The 25,509-nt window shown below is 50.1% G+C and overlaps 1 protein-coding gene across 1 annotated transcript in view; it reads left to right on the forward strand.

Annotated features, from left to right (window-relative positions):
* The first annotated feature begins 774 nt into the window (after positions 1-774).
* The window catches only part of Stk24 (serine/threonine kinase 24), a 103,220-nt gene continuing 78,485 nt past the window's right edge, over positions 775-25,509 (forward strand). The window contains exon 1 of the mRNA XM_052732449.1: positions 775-1,146. Coding sequence (XP_052588409.1) covers positions 1,105-1,146 — 42 coding nt within the window. The 5' untranslated portion in view covers positions 775-1,104. The remainder of the gene's footprint in view (positions 1,147-25,509) is intronic.

Below are 25,509 nucleotides of genomic sequence, written 5' to 3' on the forward strand. Positions count from 1 at the left end.
CCACTTGTAAATAAAGTACTTCCTGGAGGCGCACGGATTCGGTGCATCTTTCCTTGTTCGCTGCAGAAGAGGCAGCTCCGAAGGCGGGCGCAGAGCTGGTGCCCAGAGTGGGCCTACGGCTTCGGAGCGGTGCAGCGAGGGGAGGGCTGGGTCGGAGTCTAGACGCGGTTTCCTCCTACTGTCTTCCCTTCCTCCGTCACCCCTCCGCACCCCACTTTCCCCTTCTTGTGCGCAGCCCAGAGATGGCGGGGGAGGCGGGTGGGCAGCCCTTCCTCCGTTCAGCTAAGTTTCCACACCCGGGGGCCCAGGCGAGGCTGAGTTGAGTAGCCAAGACGCTGAACACCAACCCGCTCTACCCTTGGGGTTTCCTCCTTGGTCTGGTTGGAAACTTCGCCCAGACAGAGAAGACGCTCCGCCCGGGTCTTTGGGAACAGGCCCCAGGCTAGGCCCCTTTGGGGACACCCCGAGTGCAGACTGGCCTCCGGAGGGCCGGGGCCGGTGGAGAGGGAAGGGTGTGGGGGGTAGTGCGCTCCGCTCCCCCACGGCCAGGATCTCCTGCGCGCGCGGGCGCGCGAGGCCCCCCCCCGGGTTCCGAAGACCCCCCTGCGCGTCGCCCCGGGGACCCCGCCCGCGCGCGCCCGCGGGGAGGCGCGACTTCGGCCTAGGGCGCCCGGCGGCTCCTCCCCTCCTCTCCCCCTCCCCCTCCCGGAAGCGCGGGGCGGGGTCCCCGGCCGGGCCGCGGGGGCGGGCGCGGGGGCCGGGCCGGGGCGGGGCGCGGCGGGCTGTGCGCGCCCACTCGGCTCCAGGCGGCCAGCGCTCGCGGGCCCAGGCCGCCCGGCTCTCAGCGGGCACCGCGGCGGAGCAGCGAGGGGGAGCCCGGGAGGAACGACCGTAGTCGCGCGAGGCCCCCCGCGTCTCTGGCTGCCCGCCCCAGGCTCGGTGTATGGGGACGCGGCCCGCCAACCTTCGTTGAGACCGTCCCCGGGGTGCGGTGGCCTCGGGCTCCAGAGCCCGCCCCGCCACCCGAGGGCTGCGCGCGGCCCCGGGCCTGCTCGCCGCGCGGCTCCGCGCGTCCCGGGCCAGGAAGTGGCGGCGCTGAGCGCCATGGCCCACTCCCCGGTGCAGTCGGGCCTTCCGGGCATGCAGGTAGGCTGGGGCGGCCGGGGCGGGCTGCGGCCGGGGCGGAAGCGGGCAACTTGGCGGTGTCAACACGGCCGCCCCCCCTCCCCCGCTCCAACGCGCCGGGACCGTTTCCCCGGTTCTTCGCCAGCTCGGGCGGTCGGGACCTCGGGTGTATGCACGTGGAGGGGCTGTGGGGTGCGCGGCCTGGGGCCGAGGTGGGGTGCAGGAGCTTTGCGCTCCCCAACTCCGACGCGCAGGCCGACGGCCCATCCGCGGCAGGAGTGTGAACTGGTGTCCTTGGAGGCCCCGCTTGGGTGCCTGGGCCCTGTGTGGGCCTGGGACGGGGGCAGCGGTACTCTGGGGTCCTCAATCCCCGAGAGCCTCCCCCAGGCCTCCCCAAGGCGGGGGACCCAAGCGCAGGAGCGGCTGGTCCCAGGCCGGGCGGGCCGCAGGGCGGGGTGCAGGAAGGTGTAACCCCGCTTGGGAGCCTGTAGTTCTGGTGCGGAAAGTGCGAGGCTGCAAACCCGGGAGACGGAATCCACACCTCCGCGCGCGCCCTGGCGTGCAGAGCCCAGGTTCACCCCTGGGGTGCCTGGACTCCGCCGCTGGACTTTCACTTTGAGACTCGATGGCATCTAGAGTTGTTTGCTAACCGGCTTTCAGTCCATACTTTGTGTCTTCTTAGCCTGCCCGTGACTTTTTTCTTTGGAGGGGATGGGGGCGGTGAGGGGAGTTGAATTTCAAATTTACATGAATGCACGGACATTTTCCGCCGTTGAGGACTGTTTTCGGTCCTTTGAAAAACAATTGCTAGTCTGTTCTTACTTGTAAAGTTTGTAAGCGCATAAATGCTGACAAAATGATTGCGATTCAGACCGCAAGACCAGTCAGAGTTTTGCTTTCCCAAGTGAGTGAACGGAAGACTTTGGCTAAAACCCCAAATATTGAAGATTATCAATCTGTAGATGCAACGGGCTCCTTTTCCCTGGCTCCAGGGTCGAGCTGCACAGTGTCCCAGGCCTTGGCTCGGACTGCTTGTGCCTGCCTCTTCTGAAGGTATTTCTTACCCTTCTTCCTTTTTTTCATACCATGGGAAGGAAACTGGATTTCATTATCCAGATTTGAACTCTAGAAAAATAGGAACTCAAAGTTACCACGTTATTGGCCACTAGAACTTTAGTTATTTTTTTCTTTTTTTTTGGGGGGGGGATAATAAAGTTGGAATTAAATAAAGTCGGAGAGTATCTTGGAGCGTCACCCCCAGCTTGTAAATCCTGATGCTGCTGGCCACTAGTTAAAAGCCAGCTGCGGCCTCCTGCAGCTCTGCTTTGTGAATTTAGAGGCAAGAGGTCAGGGTGAACTAGATGAGAAACAATTTCTTAGCAGTAGAGCAAGAAAGACCTCTTGGGACATTAAAAACCGTTCTGCGGTGTTTTCTTTTTCTGGCTATTATAATGTCTTAAGAGGATCCTCCACTGATGCCCACTAACCCCAGCCTTTGTCAAAGAAAGTGTTTGAAAAGATACTTAATCTTGGCACAGTGCTGTGCAGTCTGCTTCCACGTTTCTAAAGAATGGGCCAGAATTCTTCATCCTAGGAAAAGAAAAAAATCAGTACCCCCCCCAAGTGTATTTTTGAAAGATGGTTTTAGAAGGGCGCTGTTTTGATTTTGCTTTTCAGCGTAAAGGTGGTGAGTTTTTCTCAGTAGATTGTTTTTGTCGGTTCTGGTTCCATAGAGGTGGGAAAGTGGCTTTCCACAGTCGCACCTGCCCTGTGTACGTCTTCAAACCACATGCTAAATTTTTGGTGTATTATTGGAGAAGAGCCATCCTTCCCTTCCCATCCCCCCCAGAAAAGAAAAACAAGCAGGTTTATTTTCTCCTTGGAGTCAGCAGCTGCAGCCTCCCCAGGAGCTGTTTTGAGGATTTCATTAAAGGCACACCTGGGCTTGACTTTTACCTACTATGAACCTGAAGGGAAATAGGCATCTCCTTTGCTGTGGTTCTTATGAACCTCCCTTTCACCTCCTGGCTAGGATTTAGGAGATGGGTTAAAATTATTGTCATGCTGGGTGTGGTAGTGGCTGCTATAATCCCAACACTCATTCAGAAGGCAGAGGTAGTGGATCTCCGTTAGTTCCAGGCCAACCAAAGCTACATAGTGAGACTCTGTCTCAAAAAACCAAAACAAGCCGGGCGGTGGTGGCGCACGCCTTTAATCCCAGCACTCGGGAGGCAGAGCCAGGCGGATCTCTGTGAGTTCGAGGCCAGCCTGGGCTACCAAGTGAGTTCCAGGAAAGGCGCAAAGCTACACAGAGAAACCCTGTCTCGAAAAACCAAAAAAAAAAAAAAAAAAAAATTTGGCAAGACTTCAGAGCAGGTTCAGACAGCCCATGGGAGAATGTTAAGAAGATCACCTGAATTCAGGAATGCTTTAGTGTAAAGATTATTTTTATGGCCTGCTAATCATTTTATATTTGCTATTGCTGATGGAGAAAGAGATGTTTTTTACACCATTTTATAACTTTGTGGATCATGAATTGAATGGAAATTGAAGGTACGATAGTGTAGTGCATTGGGTGACAAATATGTGATTCAAATCCAGCTTTTTATTGCCCTCAAGATAGCACCCCATTCACCATGCTCTGCTGTTGTTTTATTGTTACTTTGGCAAATATTATACATTATTTTATTTTAGGTATTTGCTGAAGAAAGGAGAAATACAAGATCAGTGGCTTATTCAGTCAGTAGCCATGATTGACTACTATTGTGGTCCTTGGTAAAGGGGGATGATGGTGATGATACACCTGACTGTTTTGATGAAATTTTCTGGGGATTTTCTTGCTCCTCTTCCTAGTGTCTGGTTTTATAGTTGTGGGGATAATTAGAAATTACAAGCTGAGTGTGATAGCTGAGTCCTGGCTGTAAGTACTCCTACCTTCATTATTGAACATTCATTGTTTCATGCAGTTGAATTTCAGTGAAAATAAAAACTTAAGTTGGAGGTGGGAGCACCCAGTTAATGCTTTGAGTTTGCATTAAACTATGGTGCAAAATAATTAGCTTTTTGCTTATAAAGTTTTTTGGTTAAAAAAAAAATACTTTGTGCTGAGGTTGGTGGTGGGGTGGGAGATGGTGGTGGCACATACCTTTAAATCCATCCCAGCACTCAGGAGGCAGAGGCAGGTGGATCTCTGTGAGTTCAAGGCCTGCCTGATCTACAGAGTGAGTTCCAGGACAGCCAGGGCAACACAGGGATACACCCTGTCTTGAAAAAAAGAACAAACAAAATTTGTGTGTATGTAATGTACATTAGGTGTGTGAAGGAGTCTTTGGAGGTCAGAAGAGGGTCCCCTGACCTGGATTGTGGGTGCTGAGAACCAAACTCTGAGTTTGTTTCTGTAGTACTGTAAATTTGTGTATAGAATTCTGGTAGCCACTTTCCTGGTATGGCTTTCCTGGGCTGTGACCCTCATAAGAGAGAGATTTTCCATCAGGACCAGAAGCTAAAGCTTCAAACCTAAAGTTTCTTTACTCCTTATGAGTTACTACTGCAGTATAGCATGCCAAGAAAAAGCTGGTTGTCACAGTGAATTGATGCCCAGCCCACTGGTTCATGACCCCAAGTTTAAAACATGCTGAATTAGGGAAGTCACATGTATAAGAGGGCTGGAGTGAATTCAGCGTGCTGTGTGGTTCTGAGTTTGAGACCTCGTGTTTGCAAGTGTAGCTAATTTAAAGGGATAGCTCAGGAAACTGGCTCCACTTGCTGATGTTATCCTGTGCTGCCTTTGCCCCTTCTCTATGTGAGGAGGCCTGTGCACTGGGTAGCCAGGAAGCGTGTTCACTAGCACATTGGAAGTCTGGAAAATAAGACATCAAGACCATTGCAGTTCATTCTGGCTCTGGCCTCCCACCCCCTGTGTGGCATGTTTCCAGAGGGCTGTGCACTGTCCTTGGGAGATACCTGCTCTTGTTGCCCTGTTGGGAACTGCACCCTGCAGGGTGGCTTGGTGACTGAGTGGATTCAGTAAAATTGTGAGGCCTGGTTCCAAGAACATCTTGAGTGAGGCTGAACAGAGCGGTTTAGTGCCTTCCAGCCCTACTGCAGACAGGAGAGTCACTGAGGACAATTCAGGCTGTGGCTATGGAGGTCCTTGGCATCAAATGGTCAGCAGCTCTAGCAGGACATGCCCTAAGAAGGTTCCAGTGACTGGGGCCCAGGGGACCAGGCTTCTGTAGGATGGAGAGGCAGAGTGTCTAGGGGCCTGCTGGGGCTGAGGCCTGGGGTTCTTGGCATAGGTGCTGGGGAAAGTGGGTTCTGGGTATGTGCCCAGTGTCCACCTAGAAGATGTTGGAGTATTTGAGCAGTGAGGATGTCCATGGTTGGGATGGTGGGGACTTCAGTGTCCTGGACAGCTGGCTAGGACACCCTGTGGGATTCTTACAGACCTCGGTGACTTGAATTCTGTGACTTCTGTCACACACTTTGCCTTATTCTGCTGTCTCGTGTGGCCAAAAAATAATTGAGGAAAGTCAGGTACACTTTCTTGTTACTTGCTTAAGTCTTTTTCTTCCCAAGACAAGTTCTTCATGTTGTCCAGGCTGACCTTGAACTCAGCCTCCTGCTTCCCTCCCCAGGGCTTGGGGTACATATCCAGCTTGTACGGGCCGGGGAATCCAGTCATGGCTTCATGAGCGCCTGGCTGGCCCTTGACTTCAGCCCTTGCTTCTCTTGGTCTTTCTGTACCTATGTCCGTTCTTAATGTTCCCTCATTGCTAAGTGTTTGTTTTGCTTGAAAATGCATGCTGTTACCCTGACTCCTTTGACCTTCTGGTGCTAGCCCACTGAGCCATATGATATTCCCATCCCTGAAAAGTTTTCTTTCCCTCCCTCCCTCCCTCCCTCCCTCCCTCCCTCCCTCCCTCCCTCCCTCTCTCCCTCCCTCTCTCTCCCTCCCTGTGGGATGGGGGATGGTCAAGGTTTTAAATTACTTTTTAAAGATTTATTTTATGCATATGTGTCTGACTGTGTGCACCGGGTGCATGTGTTTGTCTTTGGAGGTTATAGCCTCGGATCCCTGAAGCTGGAGTTATAAGCAGTTCGGAGTTGTTCCCTGTTGGTGCTGGGACCAAACCCTGGTCCTCTGCGAGAGCAGCAAGTGCTCTTTACTGCTGAGCCATCTCTCCAGCTCCAAGAATTAAAGTTCTGTGTGTACATCTGCATGCAGACGTGCATGTACTCATGCCGTGATATGTGTGTGGAGGTCAGAGAACTATTTTCTGGAGTAGGTTCTTTACTACCGTATGTAAAATACGGGGATCGAACTCAGAATGTCAGGCGTGGTGGATCCATCTTTTTATTTTTTAAACATTAGTAGCTTTTGGCTCTAGTCCCAGATCAGGGAATGTACTTTGTTTCTTTTGCGGCAGGGTTTCTCTGTGGATCCCGGCTGTCCTGAAACCAGGGGAACCTCCCACTCAGAGGCCCGCCTACCTCTCCCTCCCAGGTGCTGGATTGAAGGTGTGTGTCTGACTCAAGGAAGGTACCCAGTTGCCTTCAAGAATGCAGACATACTGTCACTGAAAGTAGTGTTTCCCAGCACGGTGGCCTCCCAGTGTCCGATCTGGACAGGTTTTGTTCTTCTTGGAGCTGCTGTGCCCACCAAGGTTCTGAGTTGCCTCTCTGGTCTGGTGCAGGTTGATGGGGTTCTTCTGTTGGTCTTTGGCAAGATGCAGTGTGAGTTGCTAGTGAGGGGTGAGCCTGTTCCGTCTTCCTGTGGTTTTATGGGGCACACCCTCCAGGCTGTGGTCCAGCAGTCTGTCTCTTGCCACACAGCTTTATTTGGGTGATTTTCCTCGTGATTCAGACTTGCCTGCTTGGAAACTGGTACCTGCAGGAAGTGGGCCCCACCCGACCCTCCCCTGCTAATGCTCTCCCTGTTCCCTTAGCTGGGGTGATAATCACTAATGGAATCTTGTGGCTGGAGTGCTTGCAGGAAGTAGACCTGCGTATGTTACTCCTGCTGCTGTAGAGAACCAGTGCTGGTCTTGTGCCCATTGGTAGTAGTCACTTCTCATAACTGATTTTTATAGTGGACTCTACCAAATGACTTGGGAAAAGAAAATGAGACCATTAGAACATCTGACTAGTAGGGGACTGTGCCCAATCCTAAACTGCTCTTGGAACTGGTCATGGTGGCTCATGACTACTGTTCTGGCATTTGGAAAGCTAGGCGAGAGGTGTGCTCTGAGGTCAAGTCTGGGGCTACATGGTCATTTCCAGGCCAACCTGGACTATAGTGTAAGACCTTGTCAGTTGCTCTGCGTAAATCAAGATGTAACTTGCTGCAAAGTATACAGTGGCCTCTTCAGAGGCCTAAAGGTGTGTGCTGGGAGTGCACAGGAGGGCTGAGCCCTTCCCGCATGTTTTCTTAAGGGTTTATGGTCAGCAAAAGAAACTAGTGTTGAGTGCTGCAGTGGTATCGGCGTGAGTAGTGGGACATGGTAAGTTTTATGTGAATGCTTACCAAATGTGTAGCTAGGGCTTGTCCTAGTATTTTAATCTCTTCCTGTTTTTAAAAAGGAATTTCAGACTCTAAGGTTTGGAGGTCTGGTAAGGCTCCCAGCCCTTTGTTTTGTTTCAGTTACTTAGGTTTTGTTTGTTTTTATTGAAAACACAGATGAGATGCACAGTTCCTGGGAAAGATGGTGCGTACCCATCCCCTGCCTCCCATTTCTTACTCCCCAGAGGCGTCCCCTGATCCCTTCTGCTGACTTATGCCATCATTCCTTGGCTTAGGAGGACTCACATTGCTGCTTGTGTCTAGTTCTGGGAGTGCTGTGTAGACCCAGGATTCTGCAAATGAGGATGAGGTTTGGTCTGCTGCCTTCTCCCCACAGGAACCTCCTTTCTCCTGGCAGAGTTCATATGGTGACCTGGTTAGATGTGACGGCAGTGTCTATGTGGCCCACAGCCTGGGCAGCAGTGGTGAGGTGCAGGTCATCTTCTGATGTCTCGGGGGTTTTTCCCGATAGTTTTCACCAGGTATCTGGAGCTCCTCTTAGGAAACCCAGCTGGAGCAGACCTCAGGTCTTTGCCGCCAGAGAGTAGCTGGGATGGTGCCCTCCAGCTTGGTCCACTGCCCCCTCTGGTCTCTTGGCCTTCTTCTCTGAGTTCCTTTGCTGCTGTCTCCTGGTGGATACCTGTTTTGTGCATCCCTGTCTTTCCTGGCTTTATGCCGTTGATGGGGCAGTGGGTAGAGTGCAGTGTGCACTCCCCTCCAGTGAATTAGGATATGAGCTGTTCATGTTTACCTGTTGGTTATAAGGTAGTGTGACATGGTATACAATGGTTGGTTTTCTTGCAGATTGTGTTTTCAGTCCTGGGGGTGGGACAGATCCTCATGTGTTCTAGGCAAACACTTAACTACTCCTTGTGGTTATTTTTTGTTTTGAGACAGGTTTATGCTATGTAGCCCAGGCTGGCCTCCTGAGCCTGGGGATACAGGCACGTGTGGCTGTGTCCTGCGGGCCCCCTCTCGGAATCCTGAAGACACTTGCCTGCTGCCTTCTAGCTGTGTTCTGCTGGAGTGCAGTATGCACCGGGACTGGATTCCACCCACACAAACTGTCCTGCCCTTGAACCAGGAACAGTTCCTTTGTGTTGTGAAGGTCCACAGCGATATCTTGGTGTGAGTGTTGTCATAGTCCGCAGGCACTCAGGAGGCCTTTAGAGTCAGGCAGCTGGTGTCTTGTGATGAGGGTTTTTTTTCCCTTCCCTTTTTGAAGCTACCATCTGGATGCTGTACCTTCTCATCTGGCCCTTGAGTGGTCTTACCCTGTTAAAGCTATTTTCTGTCCCTTGTCTTTGTCGCTGGCTTTCTGGGCCATTGTCTCAACTTTCCAAGTCTCCTAGTGAGCGTTTCTGCTCCTGTTTTCTTAGACTCCAAGAGCGTTTGTGGCTCTGTGTTCCTCATTACAGTTGCTTTTCCTTTTTGCTTGAAGTTTCTGTTTTATGTCCTAGGCATAATTCTTTCCAAGTCTCTACTCTTCCTTTATTGGGTTTAGCTGCTGGGTGTTTTGTTTGTTTTATGGTAGGGACACCCTCTAATGTCCACTCACGTTTATGACTGGAGATTGCTGGGACCTCAGTTAAGTTTTTCTTTTACCTGCCTTCCTGTCCCCCCCCCCCCCTTCCTCCCTCCCATAGAGTCTCACTATGTAGCCCTGAAGCAGGGAATGCTGCCCAGGCCAGGCTGGCCTTGAACTCACATTCTTCTTACCCTAGCCCTGAGTGTTGGTATGCACCACCATGCTGGCTGTGGGGTGTAAACCATAGTGCTCCCTGTCAGTCATTCCTACTGGACAAGACAGTTGGGAACGGCCTTCTGAAGTTGTTGCCTTTCAGAATCCTCCAGCCTGTTCTTTCTGCCCATTCACGTCTCTCTTCATCTGCTGGGAGCCCCACTCTCCTTAATCTTTACGGAGGTAGACTGGGTACAGGGGTAGATGCACTGTCTGCAGTTGTTCTGGAGGTGATGGACCAGCAGGGGAGGAGGGGGCCTTTCTGGAAAATCTGTCTGGCTTCTTCTTTATCAGAATTGCCTTTGCTGAGTCACTGACTTCAGGTACCTCTGTGGAGATATCTCTGTGGAGATATCTCTGGAGATATCTCTGTAGAGAGACTAGTTACACATTCACTGGGAAAAGCAGTGTAGGAAAGGAAGGGTTAATACTTGAGGAGAGAGCCCATCGTGGACTGGAAACTGGTGGGGGTGGGAGGCAGCTGGCCACACTATGTCTCCAGACAGGAAGCCAATGGATGTTGTTGAGCTGCCTTTCTCCTTCCCATTTCTAATCAGTCCTGGACCCTTACAGTGCCCTGAGGTTCACTGTGGGCCGGCCTTCAGTTAAACCTCTTTGCAAACTCCCTCAGACGCACCCCAAGATGTGCCTCTTTGGTGATTATGCCTCTAGTCAAATTGGCGAAGATTGACGTCTGCCCACTGAATGGAGTACCTCTGCAGGTACCCACTGTCGCCAGTTTCTGGGGTTGTTGGGGTTCAGTGCTGTGAACTGGTACCTGCTTCCTCCCTGGAGTTCGTGCTTGTCTTCTGCGGTGGTTGACACTCCTAAGTTCATGAGTTGGAAACGTAGTCTTCAGATCCATGTTTTCGTGGTTAAGATGTGTAGCTTCTGGGAAGTAGGCTAGATGAGACCATAGTGCAGCCGTTTGGATGGTGATCTGTGGGGAGGAGACTCCTGGGCTGACATGGTCTCATTATATTACTGATGGTGCCTATCCCTTGCTTGGACTTTCCACCATCCAGGACTATGAGGAGTTAGCTTGTCTTATAACTTACTGATCTACAGTGTTCTCTTCCCGTGTTGGGGCAGGCTTAATCTCTCTCTCTGTCCCATCTTTGTGCCTCACCTGCTCTCCAGCAAGTGGCTGGATGAGAATGAGGACGTGGTTGATGAGAAGGGTCTAATTGCAGATTGGAGAGCACAGTCAGAGGCATGCGGGAGGGTCCACACTGAACCTGCCATGGGGTGGGGAGAGAGGAAGAGAAGAGAAGGGAGAGATGGTCAAGAGGACCAGGAGGAGCATAGCAGAACAGCAGAGTTATGTCGGAATCAGAAACTGGGGGAAGGGAAGGGAAGCCCCGTCCCTGGGCTGGAGAGGTTTAGGGTTGGGGTGGAGTGAGGAATGCTGGGAGGAGCCACAGGTACTGAGTGACACTGCCTTGGGTTTCTTTGAGACCTAACGTTAACCTTGCTGTGTTTAGATCAATCTGGAAAATACTGGCCTTTCAAGTGTGCTGCCCTTTGTGGGAAGCCTTGTGGGAGGGGCCTGATTCGGGCAGAGCTGCGGTCGCAAGGGCTGGGAGGAGTGCCCTGGCTTTGGGTTCCAGTGTTCTGTTTTGCTCTTCCTTGTCTCAGGCTGTTGCAGGCATTTGGATTCTTTATACTATGCTTCTCAGTGGGCCCAGTGCAGGGTTGGTAACTGACCGTGCGCAGGGCTCTTTTTAAAATAGTATGTACTTTTTATTTTTTAGAGTTTTCGTAATGGAATCCAGGGCCTTGGGAATGTTAAGGAGGCATTCTACAATGGAGCTGCACCCTCAGCGTCAGGATGTATATCCTGTGGGGAGACTAGTTATACGTTCATTGGCAAAAGCAGTGGAAGGAGGGAGGGTTCACATGTGGTCGTCATCGTCTTCATTATTTTTGAGAAAAAAGTCTTCCCTAGTTAGAGTGATGGGGCTGACTCTGGCCATGGTGGTCTTCTGTCTGGGCTGATGCACACTTCTAGTGGTAGTACTTGTTCTTGTGAACAGTGTGCCTGACTGTTGATGAGGGTAGCCTGCCAAGGGTGTCCAGCCTTGCTGTTAACGACACAAGAGATATCGAGTAACTTGGCTTTCTACCACTGGTCTCAAGCCCGTAAGTGAGTGTACAGGTTGACTTGTGGGTCTTCAGGTCTTCACAGTTGCCTTGTTCCTCCTGGTCAGGAGCCAAGCTCCTAGTTGAGGGTGTGGGTCCCTAGGCCCTTTATCTCCTTTCTCTCTGCTGAGCTGTGTGGGTCTCAACCCCTGTGTGTATGTGTGTGTGTGTGTGTGTGTGTGTGTGTGTGTGTGTGTGTGTTTGAATGACTCTTTCACAGGTGTTGCCCAAGACCATTGGAAAACACTGATACTTAAGATTAATAACAGTAGCAAAATTACAGTTATGAAGTAGCAATGAAAATAACTTTATGGTTGGGGTTCCACAGCATGAGGACCTGCATTAAAGGGTTGCAGCGTAGGGAAGGTTGAGAACCACTGTCTTAGGCACTTCTTTGGCTGGCTGCCTGTCCTGCCTGTCGGGTGTTGTCCAGTGAAGGCTGACTGAGGCATCATCACCGTAGCAGGGAGGCTGCTGGTCTCCCCCCTCTCCCCTCTCCGATTCTGGAGGACTGAGGTAGGAGTGCAGTTCTGTGACGTTCCCAGGGGTGCACCTGCCTCCACGACCACACTGCTGCGGAGTCACAGTTACACTGGGAGAGCCGCACAGGGGGCCCTGTGTGTCACCCCTGCAGTTCCAGGCCAGCCTGGGTGTCGCCGGAAGACCAGGGCCGCGGCAGACCACCTGGCAGCGGAGGGAAGATCGGTGCCCGAGAGTCCTGGCTTGGATTTTATTTGGGAAGACTGACTTCGGAACCTGTTGTGCATTTGGGGCCGAGGCCTGTGTGTTGTGGGACTTGGCCTCTTCCTCCTGCAGCTTGTGTTTCTGTCTTGTTGACCCTGGAAACTTTTCTAAGGAGCACATCTTTTGGAAATTGCCTGGCCTGATAGGTTGTCCTGGCACCTTGTGGAGACTTTTCACGTGGCTTTCACTGTAGCTACTTCTGGTTCTTGTAGATCTGGGATAAATGCCAGCAGAAAGTCAAGGCCTGTGATAACCCTGGCTTCTCCCTGGCTGTTTTTCAGCGACCTCTGTGGTGGGTCAGCCTTTGGTCTTCTGGGTTTGGACCTGGCCCCTCTCGGCCTCTACAGTCCACGGCCATGCCTCTTAGCTGGTGGCGCCAGCTTGCATGCCTGCACATGCCAGATCCTTGGCCTAGTAACCACCTCTCTTCTGCCTTTTGGTGATGGGAGGACACAGGATGCCTGGGACAGTGGGGATGACCAGACTGGCAGGCATTTCTCTCTCCATTCGGGATTGTGGGTTCTCTGTCATCAGCATTAACTCTCCCTTGAAGTTGCATGTTTAACATTGAACAGTGCATGTGTTTGTGCCCACAGACCCCCCCCCCCCCCCCCCGTGTGTGTGTGTGTGTGTGTGTAGAGAGAGAGAGAGACACACACACACAGAGGTCACCCTCAGGTGTTGTTCCTCAGGTACCTGCTATTTGGTTACTGAGCTGGAGTTTCTCCTGGCGGAGCTCACTAAGTAGGCAGCTGACTGGCCAGTTGAGCTCTGGGCACCACCTGGCTCCACCTCCCTGGTGCCAGGCTCACACACACCTGCTTCCTTACCTGCCCTTAACAACAACAGAAACCTGGGTTCTGGGGGCAGACTCTGGTCCAAGCCTTTCCTCAGCTCTGTCTGTATTTTGAGACAGTGTCTTGCTCTGTAATCCAGTCTGGCCTTGAATTTAACAGCCTCTTGCCTGAACTGCCTGGGCTGGGGTCTGCCATTATCCCCGGCGACTACAGACGTTCTGAATTGAGGGGAAAAGTCCAGTGAGTGTTTTTAAACTGTTGAAGGCTTTCACGTACAAGTAACTGATGGGCTGTTTAGTCCAGAACTGGCAGCTGTGCTTGAATTAGCTCCTCTGAATTGGTTAGATTATATTTCCAAACTTTGAGGTTTTGGAACTTGATTTTTAACTGTAATGTAGCACTTGTGAAATTTGTTACAGTTGTTCATAATGTGTATGTGTTTGTTTTCAAACTCTAGGACAGAGCGCACATGGTTGAGTTAGTGGATGCCTGTCCCAAGACAGGTGGATGAAAAGCTTAGCACCCTCATTAGAGTATGGGGTCTTCCAGAACGCCCTCCTCTGTTGTGTTTTTGGGAAAGATGAAGAACGTATGTTGAGTGAAACTGCACACGTTTCCTGGCAGCGAGCTAGCAGAGGCAGCGGAGTGGATGTGTGTGCAGCTAATGGTGTGGGGAGGTGGATGCAGATGCAGTAAACATCCTCCAAATTGGCCTGGGCTGCAAGGGTTGCCGCAGGTGTGCTGCATGCCATTTCATTTCCCCGGAGGCCTGGAGCAGAGGCCTGTTTGTGCTCACACAGTTTGAAACAGGTTTCCTTCACTGAATGTGATTCCTGCCTCTGGGGTGTGTTCCTGTTTAGGTAGAGCAAGTGGTTTCTTGTGCGCAAGGTTGAGAAGCCCCTCCCCACTGTGTAAGTTACGGTCTTCTGTCAGTGCCTGTGCGGTGTGCCTGTTCTGCTTCCTGGTGAGAGGTCTTTGCTGCTGTCCTGCTCAGAGAATGAGTCTCAAGTTTACCCTTGGCATCTCAAAATAGCTGGTGTGAAGAGATGATAGCATAGCTTAAACCTTTTAAGAATGGTAAACTTTTTGTTGAGACTGGGTCTCTGTTATATAGCTCTGGCTCTCCTGGAATTTGCTGTGTAGACTGCTGGGATTAAAGGTGTGAGGCACCACATCCAGCTAACCTCTCTCTCTCTCTCTCTCTCTCTCTCTCTCTCTCTCTCTCTCTCTCTCTCTCTCTCTCTCTCTCTCTCCCGTTTTTAACATATGGTCTATTGGCACAGGTCATTTCTTCAGCTGTAGCTGTGGAGGGTTTTTTAGAATTCTATGGGAACAGTTCTGGTCCTCTGTCTTTGTGCAGCAGAGTCTGGGTCAGCCTGTTCTGCTGGTGGCCTGTGATATCAAGGCCTTTGAGACCCGGCGGAAGGACCTGCTGCTGCTTATCTGCCAGGTCTGCCAGTCCCTTTCCTGCACTGACCTTGCAGTCGGGGCAGTCTGTTAAAATAATGTGAGCTGGGTGTGAGGACTGGGAGAGGAATGGGCACTCCCTTCCCCCAGGAAACACCCAGCCCTCAGCCTGTGTTTTCCTGCAACCTGAATATAGTGGTTTTTTGTTTTGCACGTTTCCCTGTGTTCATGAAACTTTATGTAGTGGCACTCATAACGTAGGTGTAGATGTAACCAACTGTCTTATTAAATAAGAAACACAGAACCAATGCAAAGAGGAAAGCCAAGAGATCAGAGCTAAGAGCCTTACCTGCCTGCTGCAGCTAGCCTCTTCAGCCAAGAGACCTCTCCGAAAGAGACCTACTTCCTGTCTGTCTTTATATAGACTTTCTGTTCTGCCTTCTCATTGGTTGTAAAACCAACCACATGACTGCCTCGTCACTGTCTGTTGGCTGTATCCTTGAACACACAGAAATCTACCTAGCTCTGCCTACCAAGTGCTGGGATTAAAGGCGTGCACCACCAATGCCCAGCACTGCTATGGCTTGCTATTAGCTCTGACCCCCCAGGCAACTTTATTTATTAACATACAAATAAAATCACATTTCAGTACAAATAAAATATCACCATACGTATACCATGGTACCCATCCATGTCTCATTTAGAATTAGACCATAAACACTGTCCTGAATTTCCATAGACTTACAATGATGTATTTCAGGTTCCTAAACAGGCTTCCGTCCATTTTCAATACAAGGCCGGCCTCATCTTTAGGGCAGGTTTTTTTGTTTTTTGTTAAATAGAAAATACTCATTCTCATTTCTCTCTCTCTCTTCTCTCTCTCTCTCTATGTGGGGGGTTGCACAAGTGTGTGCTCATGCCACAACACACTTGTAGAGGCTCTGGTCTCCACAGTGTAGGTCCTGTGGATGGAACAGGTCCTCAGGCTTGGTGGGAATGGCCTTTGCTGCCTGAGCCATCTCAGTGGCCTTCAGACCAGAATTCTAGCTAGAAATATACTGGTGTGGTGTGGTGATGAGAAAGAACAACTTGAACATTTCCTTTTGCCTTTAGAGAAAGAAACAATTACCTATCCCCACCTCCCCCTGTAGTCCACATGCCCTTCCTTGAAAACATGGAGTTTTCTGTGGCTAACTGCTTTGCACACATTGGGCAGCAGCCTTTGTAAGGCTGGGCTGCTCGCTCCTTGCCCAGCCGTGTTTTAAACAGTGGGCTGTGGTGAAATTGCTTCTAGATGCTTGATGACTTTGAAGCAAATGTAGAAGCCAGATGAAGGCAAGCAGCTAGAATTATAGGGTGGAGGTTTTGGAGTTACGTGTGTATGTTCCACATGTGTGGATTTGCACATATGTTGGGTGTGTTGGGGAGTGTGAGTGTGGAAGCCAGAGACATTACGTGTCTTCCTCAGTCATTTTCTATCTTGTCCTTTGAGACAAGGTTTCTCACTGCACTTGGAGCTCGTGGACCTCTACAGTGACGAACCAGCCAGCTCCAGGAAACTGCCTCTCACCACCTCTGGTACTGGGAGCATGGGTGCTGGGCATCAAACTCGGGTCTTTGTGTTTGCATGGCAAACACTTCTACTGACTGGGCCATCCCCCAGCCCCATCCGCCCTCTTTGAGACAGGGTTTCATAAATACTTGTTCCAGGCAGGCCTTGAACTCACTATGTAGCTATAGTTGAAAAACTTCTGAACGTCCTGCTTTCACCTCCCGAATGCTAGGTTTTACCAGCAGTGTGCCAACACACCCAGTTTTAGAATCATGTTTTGAATTGTCTGTCACATAACTATTTGGTGATTAATATTCCCTTGTTTTAAAATAGACTTAAAAAAAAAACATTTTATGTGTATGGGTGCTGTGGATATCGTTCTGTATAAATAAAACACTGATTGGCCAGTGGCCAGGCAGGAAGTATAGGCGGGACAAGGAGAGAAGAGAATTCTGGGAAGTGGAAGGCTGAGTCAGAGAGACACTGCCAGCCGCCGCCATGACAAGCAGCATGTGAAGATGCCGGTAAGCCACGAGCCATGTGGCAAGGTATAGATTTATAGAAATGGGTTAATTTAAGATATAAGAACAGTTAGCAAGAAGCCTGCCACAGCCGTACAGTTTGTAACCAATATAAGTCTCTGTGTTTACTTGGTTGGGTCTGATGGCTCTGGGACTGGCGGGTGACAAAGATTTGTCCTGACTGTGGGCCAGGCAGGAAAATTCTAGCTACATGTGGGTGTTTGCTTGCATGTGTCTGTACACCATATACATACATGTCCAGTGCCTGTGGAGACTGAAAGAAGGCATAGGTTCCCTGGAACTGGAGGCACAGATGGTTGTAAGCTGCTAGGAACCAAACCTGGACCCCCCCACAAGACCAAGACCAGAAAGGTCTTAATGAGTTATGTTTTTCTGTCCCTGTTTTTTGTTTTTCACATTTTCCTTCTATTTGTGTGTTTCTTCCCTTCCCTCTTTCTTTCCTCCTCCATTAATTAATTAATTAATTAAGACAGGGTTTCTCTGTGTAGCTTTGGTACCTTTCCTGGAACTTACTCTGTAGCCCAGGCTGGTCTCAAACTCACAGAGATCACCTGCCTCTGCCTCTGCCTCCCGAGTGCTGAGATTAAAGGTGTGCACCACCACAGCCCAACTTTTGTGATTGCTTCTTGGGTTTTAGAAAGAAGCATCTTTTTCCACTGGTTTTCTGAGAGTGGAATAGTCCAGCCTGGATACAAATCCAGAAAGCCAGTCTCAATAAGAGCTGGGAGGATGAAATTAATTTTTTTTTTAAAGTAACACTTTTTGGTGCAAGATGGTCCTGTGCTGTGTGTATGTTAGTTCTGATTGGTCAGGAGAAGTGTGTGAACTTGACCTGTGGGATCTGTCTCTACTCTTTCATGCCCTCCTGTGTCCAGCGGCTCTGTGCTGACTATCCATCCCCTTCACTGCCTTCAGGAAGAACTTGAGTTCTCCTTTTGACATTGATAGTTCACACAAGCAGCAGCCCTTGATTATTAGAGGAAAGGATATGTGTTGATCTAAGTACTAGGTAGGGAATGAAAAATTTGCAGCATCCTGAGGAGATGGAGTTCTGGGTTTGGGGTTTCGGGGAGGAGACTGCCATACGTCCACTCCTTGGGCCTGGGGTTTGGGAACCAGAGGTCTACATGTAACATGTTGTTTTCTCTGATTTAGTTGGATCTCACTCTGTAGTCCAGGATGACTCAGAGTTGACCATGGTACAAGGTAGTCTTCTGTTCACGGCAGTTTATCTGTCACAGTGTCCTGATTGCTGAGGTTACAGGTGTGGCTGCAAAGAATTTCTCAGAGGGTAAAGGTGTTTGCCACCAAGCCTGATGACCTGAGCTGAAAGAGAATCAGTTCCTCTGGGTTCTCTCACCCCAGCATGCATGGCTGGGCATGCCTCCCCCCCAGATAAATAAAGAATTTCTTCTTACTTTAAGTAAGAGGGAATCCAAGCAGGTTGTAGGAAAGCATAGAGACTTGAAGTAGAATCGAGTGCCCAGACGCAAACAGGGAGCTGGATTTTTCTGAACTTAGTGAAAAGCGGGTGACATCGTGAAGTCAAAGGTTCTCCTGGCCGGGCGGCTCGGCCTGGAGCCTCCTATGCTGAGGAGTTCTTGGGAATATTTTTTCACTTACCCTTTGCATTTGAAGTGTTTGCACTGATGGCCAGCCACGCGTGAGTTGTAACAGACATGGTGTGGCTGGACTGGGAGGGTCGTGGGGGGAGGTGCTGAGGCAGAAAGGGCAGGCTTGGCGATGGATGTGGGTTAAGAGGCACGGGGACACTCACTGGCACAGAACATGGAAGGGTGCAGACCCTACGGCGACAGATACGAGTTCTGTGCGTGAGCTGAAGGCAGAGGGTGTGGGCAGCCAGGCCCACAAAGGGCGAGTCCAGGCCAGGGAGCGGTTTGCTAAGTAGGTCACCGGTGGCTACAAGCAGCGAGGAACGGGTGTGACACTCTGAGTGACTAAAAGGGAGGGCCCTTGAGGTTGCGCCACCGAGCTTTGCCTCCTGGTCAGTGTCTGCACTGAGAGTTCCGGCTGAACCCGGCTGCCCACACTGACCATGGAGTTTTTATGTTTATGGGGGTTTGATTTGCATGCATCCTGTGTACCATGAGCATACAGTGCTCATGGAGGCCAGAAGAGGGCGTTGGACCCCTCGGAACTGGAGTTACAGACCATCATGAATTGCCGTGTTGGAGGTGGAAATCTGCCTCAGTCCTCTGGAAGAGCAGTCGGTGCTCTTAACCTGAGAGCCGTCTCTCCAGCCTCCTTTGAAAGGTCTAATGAGGAAAACCACGTCATACCTACTATATGTATTTCATTTTGACCCTGAATCTCCTCACCAGATAGTGTAGTGGGTGCCACTTCTGGAGGAGGTCACGGTGAGTTGACAGTGACATTTACTAGGGAGGTTCTTTAAAATACTGGTCTTGGGTTCGTCTTTAAAAATCTGTGTTGGTATCTTTTGTAGATTGCCATAATAGGCTTTCATTTTAAGCTAGGTGTGTGATTTTCGTGGTTCCTGAGTTGCTGCTTGTAGCTGGGTTTGGTGTTACTCAGAGCACATGGGTTTCCTGGTGTTGAATACTCATCATTAGGGCTTACGGTTCACTGTGTTAGTTTTTCTCGCCCAGTTTGGGCAGAGAGGAGACTCACTTGGTCATACCCCTGAAAAGGCCAGATTTGATTTCCTGTGTGACGTACTCATGCTCACAGGGACCCTTTGGCTCTCCACTTGTCTGGATGGTTCTTATAGCTTTCCTGAGGTGGTCCTGGAAGACAAGGAGCACTCTTTGTCAGTAATGCCGGCACAGGTTTTTAGGAAAGTGCTACTTGGCTTGGCCTCCATAGCGTCCCCAGCTCAGGGCAAACCCTGTGACAAGTTTGGGACTCGGGCCAGTCTCTTTCTTACACCCTTGAAGCCAAGCCAGATAACCAGTGTTTCCCCAAGGTAGGGTAGAGAAGTGCCAACGGAGAGTCCTCCCTCAGGTGGGACCTTCTCGGGTGGCTTTCTCAGCAAGGACAATGGCTAAGGTATGCCAGGAAGGGCCTCGCTGACATATGCAGGGTTTTTTATTTGGAGAACACTGCTCAGGAGCTGTTGTTGGGGGCAGCTTTCAGCCCAGCATTCCATAGTAGAGTGCTGTGTGTATCACAAGCCCAGTGTCGACTGTGACAGAGTGGGAGGACCAGGGGATTCACGGTGTGGCTATTGAAGATGGCAGCCAGTGCCACAGTCCCTAGGTGAAGTCCCCCAGGAGAGGAAGGATGAACGCCAAGAGCCGTGTTAGAACGAATGTGTTTTGGACATTTTTAATATCATTTTTTTGTCACCGCCGTGTAACTGAAGCATTTTAAAGTGTCAGTTTCAATGGGAAAGAGATTGGGGGCATCTTTTAACTTGATTTCTTGTTTTCTTGTCCTGCAAGAGGCACTGTGTTGACAGTGACTTGGAGGTGTGGAGATGGCAGTGTGTAGAACCCGCAGCTCTTGTGATACTGTCTCAGGCACAGGTATTAGTGTTGTAACTTTTACAGTGGGTCTGTTAAGAGCAACGAGTGTTTGGGAAGCAGAGCTCTCTGGGGTGGATGGTGGGAGCATTTACTCTGTCCTTTTGTGGACTTTGTTCAGGGAAGATGTAAGTGAAGGGCCAGGTCTCCACAGCTGTTCCCACCATTTTCCTCGAGAGTGGTCCAGTTATACCATTGGCCCGGCCTCATGGTCATTGAGAGTCCACAGTGGGTGTTAGGACTCACTTTTAATTCTGTTTTTATTACATGTATGTATGTATATTTGTAATGCTGTACATATGTATGAATGTATAGCACACATGCCATTAGGTTCTGCTGGAGTATTTCCTGTATGTACCATTTTTCCTTGCTGGCTTCTTCACTTTTTTTTTTATGGGGTGAGCCTGGGCCCTTAGCTCAGTGTGCTACAGAGAAAGCTGATGTGCCTTTGTGGAAGGCCGTCCACCCAGCAGCTCGGCTGTGCATGCTTGTTGAGAGGCCATCCGGAGGGCCTGCAGACGTTACTCTTCCCTTAGAGGCAGGGGTGGGAAAGGATTCCAGACACTCTTCAAAGCCCCTTGCATGCAGTCTTGCCCTGTTTGCATGTGGTATCTGGAGGGGCTAGAATATAGAGGTGGAGGAAGATGAACAGAAGGGGTCTCCATCTTTTGGCTGTGGGGAAGCCATCCTTCATGCTGGGTGGAGCCTTCACTGCAGCTGCTGGGGGTGCCCCAGAAAGTGAGCTCAGCGAACACATGGTTCCCCAGGGTGAAGTTGGGTGTGTTGTTGGAGCCTTAGAAGGTGAGGGTGGACACTGTTTACCTCTCCCCAGGGAAGGAGTTCTAACACCCGAAGGTGCAGCGTGCCCTCCACAGGCAGCTGAACCCGACCAGGAGAGTCGATGGGGTGCTTATACGATACCTTCAGTCTTCTTTCTGAAGGTCCTTGAGGTCCAGTAAAAATCTAGGTGTTCGCAGGAGATTGGAGCCCGGCTCCTTTCAGCAGGGCTCTTTGCTTCCTTGGGGCTCCCTCCTATTTCCTCAGAGGCCCCTTCCCAGTTGAGTCTTCGGATAAGCGCTCTCCAGAGGAAGGCAGGGAGCTGGTTCCCCAGGGTCTCTGCAGATGGTCTGCCTCCTGCCTCTCTCCCGAGGCATTGAATTTGTTGTTCAGGTTTCAGGTACCTGTCCACTGTCCTGGTTCCTGTGGGTGGCTGTTTGGTACTTTGCGGAGGGGAAAATACTACATGGTGTCTTACCCCCGAAAGAGTTTTTTTTTTTTTTTTTTTTTTTGGTTTTTCGAGACAGGGTTTCTCTGTGTAGCTTTGCGCCTCTCCTGGAACTCACTTGGTAGCCCAGGCTGGCCTCGAACTCACAGAGATCCGCCTGGCTCTGCCTCCCGAGTGCTGGGATTAAAGGCGTGCGCCACCACCGCCCGGCAAGTATAGGCCCTTTTTAAGTGAACCTTTAGCTCAGAAGGCTGAGGCTGGAGGATCATGAGTTTATGGCCACCGTGGGCTACAAACAGAATGTTTCAAAACATTCTGGGCTGTACAGAGATGGGCTGTAGCTCTTACTTGGAATGGCTACGCCTTACGTCCTTGAGGGGCAGAGAGGAAGCCTAGGTAGGTCTCCATTTATGTGGTCAGACCACAGTATTGTGTGTGTGTGTGTGTATGGATGTTTTGGCTGCATGTATGTCTGTGCATGCCTGTTGCCTAGGGAAGCTAGAAGAGGGCATTGGAGTTAGAGGTGATTGTGAGCCACCATATGGGGCTGGAAATCAAACCCAGGTCCTGGAAGAGCAGTCAGTGCTGCTCTTTCTCTCCAGCCCTGCAGATAGATTTTAAACCGAACTTAGTCTTTATGTGAGTTAGAACTTGAGTGATGTCTGCTTATTAGTGAGATGTTGAGTTGAATGTGCTTGAAGCAGAAGGCTGCTTAAATGGCTGAATTTTACTTGGCCAGAGTCTGGCCTCTGAAACTAAACATTTTATGCAAAAATAACATTAAAATGTGTACGTTCACCTTTGAGCCCAGCGTATTCCCCCCGAGAAAGGCCAGTGGTTCATGGGAGGGAGACCAGTGTTGGCTGAGGTTGGGCGTCAGTGTGGTGGTGTGCTGCTGGCCTGTGTGTGTGAAGGAAGGTCAGCCTTCCGAGGACAGAGCTATTTCTGCGTAAGATAGGCGCGAGAGCCACAGACTTTGACCTCATGTCAAGAGTTTTTTCAGTTTTGGGTGACTAGCAGTGAGATTGGCCCTAGAATGCAGATCTCTCTAGAGTGTCTAACCTCCCTCCCTGTCAAAGGGAATCTATAAGGTTGTAGTTAAAAGTTTTCCTGTGTCCCACCTGACCCACAGTCAGGACAAATCTCTCTCACCCACAGTCCTGCAGCTGCTTATAAAACAATCACTCAAGGGGGTTGGGGATTTAGCTCAGTGGTAGAGCGCTTGGCCCTGGGTTCGGTCCTCAGCTCCAGGAAAAAAAAAATGTGGTAGCTGAAAACCAGGTAGGCTGCCAGCACCATGTTAATTGGGCGGTGGTGGCGCACACCTTTAATCCCAGCACTCGGGAGGCAGAGGCAGGCGGATCTCTGTGAGTTCGAGGCCAACCTGGTCTACAAAGCGAGTTCCAGGAAAGGCGCAAAGCTACACAGAGAAACCCTGTCTCGAAAAAACAAAAAACAAAACAAACCAAAAAAATCATTCAGAAGCTGCTGCTTATTTATAACTGCTTGGCCATTAGCTCAGACTTATTTTTGACTAGCTCTTACATTTAAATTAACCTATTTCTATAAATCTATACTTTGCCACATGGCTTGTGGCTTACCAGTATCTTTACATCTTGCTTCTCCTGGCAGCGTCTCCTCTGTTCTCTTTTTCTCCTTCCCTTCTCTCTAATTAGAATTCCTACTCTGCTTTACCATTGGTCATACAGCTTTATTTATCAACCAATCAGAGCAACACACATTGACAGTATACAGAACGACATCACCAATCACAAGGTCTCATCTTTAGGTACTATAAATAAACTATTAATACGTTAGCAACATGCCTGAGGAAGGGAGAGCCGTCAGTCCAGGACATGTAGGTGGTGACTGGAGTCACGCAGGAAAGGAATAGGTAGGTGACACTAGGGTCTGTTTGTCCCCAGATTACATGTCAGCCTGTAGGGCTGGAACAGAATCCCCAGGGTGATAGTAGTGAGGGGTGGGTGGGGCTGCTTGTTACCTGAGCATGCTGAGGAGGAGAACCATGCTAGTTTGAGGCCAGCTTGGGCTATAGCTGGAGTGGGGAAGAGATGTACATTTGGGATATATTGGTGAGGGTAGAGACCTCACAAACGGGGTTAGTATCTGTGTATAAAACAGGCCTGAGGGAGCTTGCTAGTGTCTTCTGCCATGTGCCAACTGACGCTGACCTTGAAGATCTGCCAGGGTGCTGGGGTACAGGTTTCCATTCTCCAGAGCTGTAAGCAGTGTGCTGTAGCTGGAGAGCTTCTCTCCAGGTCCCACAACCCACATATAAAATAATCACTCAGATGCTTATATTATTTATAAACTGTATGGCCGTGGCAGGCTTTTTGTTATCTACTTTTTTTTTTATCTTAAATTAACCCATTCCTATAAATTTATACCTTGCCATGTGGCTTGTGGCTTACTGGCATCTTTACATGTTGCTTGTCATGGCGGCGGCTGGCAGCGTCTCTCTGCCTCAGCCTTCCACTTCCCAGAGTTCTCCTCTCTCCTTGTCCCACCTATACTTCCTGCCTAGCTACTGGCCAATCAGTGTTTTATTTATACAGAGCGATATCCACAGCAGTGTGCTTGCATTGTTTGTGAGTTACCTAGTCTCAGACACCTTTTTCTAGCAGATGGAATAGACTTATGACCGTGTCAGGCTAATGGAGGGCACTGTGAGTCCAGCTGGCGATCAGTGTGCGTGCTCTCTATGGAGAATTGCTAGTTACTGGAGGACTCGGCTGCTGTTGGAAGAGTGAGTACCTGGGAGAGCTTGTGTCTGCTTGGTGGAGGTCAAAGAGATAGAGTAGTTTATTTTTTATAGAGCATCATGTGACATGAGGGAGAATAATGAGTATATGTGTATGATCAAGTGTGTGGCTTGAGGGTAAACTCTGGAGATTGCCATCCCTCTGCCCCTTGTATGATTTATTGTCCCATATTCAGCCACCAGTGGAAATGTCCACAGTTGTCTGTGATTTTCTGCTATTTCATAGTGTGGCTCAGGAAAAAAATGCATTTAAAGCTTTGGGGTACAGTGTAATGGGAACGTTTGTTGTTACTAGTAAAAAAAAAAACCAACAACAAAAATCAACCATTTTGGGTCTAGTGTGACAGCTCAGATTGGTGCTGCTATTGAACCTGACAGCTGAGTTCAGTCCTCAGGACCCGCATGGTAGAAGGAGGGGAGAGACTCACACAGGTTGTCCTTGAGTGTTCAAGTGCATTTGTATGAGCACACAGACAAGTAAATTCAATAAAGAGTAAAGCCGTTGGTCTGGGTGTGGTGACACACACCTTTGATTACAGCATCGAGGGTCAGAGACAGGAGGACCTCTCTGAGTTTGAGGCCAGCCTGGTCTGTACAGCGAGTACTAGGCCAGCTGGGGCTACATAATGAGACCCTATCTGGGGGGAAAATAAACCACCACCACAAAATAAAACCTCTTTTAGGGGTGATAGTGGTGTACTCGGGAGGGAGGCAGAGGCAGGTGGATCTCTGAGTTCCAGGACAGCCTGGTCTACAGAGTGAGTTCCAGGACAACCAGGGCTACACAGAGAAACCCTGTCTCAAAAAAACAAACAAAAAACAAAAACAAAAAACCCTTCATATTTTATTACCAGGAAAACTATATTACGTGTGCACTTCCTGTCTGGTTAACAGATTGGAAAACGAAGGTTGAGAGGCAGATGGCTAGGAGGAGGTGGTCACAGACTTATCCATGTGACCCACATGTTCTTGTGGCACACATGTCAAGTTCTCCAGGGGGTTTGCTCACTGGAGTGGAGAGAGTTAGGGGTCTCTTTCTATTGGCTTCTCAAGGAAGAAGCAGGGGACAGGGACTGGTGGGCCACTTCCATTAGGATTGCCTCTGCCATGGTGGTGTATAACTGAGAACTGCAGCTGGGGTTGGATTGACTGGTGTGTGCAGTGTGTATGTGATGGAGGCTGTGGTACTGGGGTATAGGGAAGGCGTGTGCTGTACTGTTTTGGTTATGTTGATCAGAAAGAGTAGATAGCAAGGCCAGGCTACTAGCTGCTTGATGGATAAGCTGAGAGTCTTGCAGCGAAAACAGGGTTTCATAGTCTTGGTTTTTATCTCCAGGCTGAGTCTCTCCACTCATGGCATGCCAGAACATGAATCATGGACTAG

This window comes from Peromyscus californicus, unplaced genomic scaffold, assembly GCF_007827085.1.
Source record: "Peromyscus californicus insignis strain IS unplaced genomic scaffold, ASM782708v3 Scaffold_12__1_contigs__length_115047231, whole genome shotgun sequence".
Classification (NCBI taxonomy): Eukaryota; Metazoa; Chordata; class Mammalia; order Rodentia; family Cricetidae; genus Peromyscus; species Peromyscus californicus.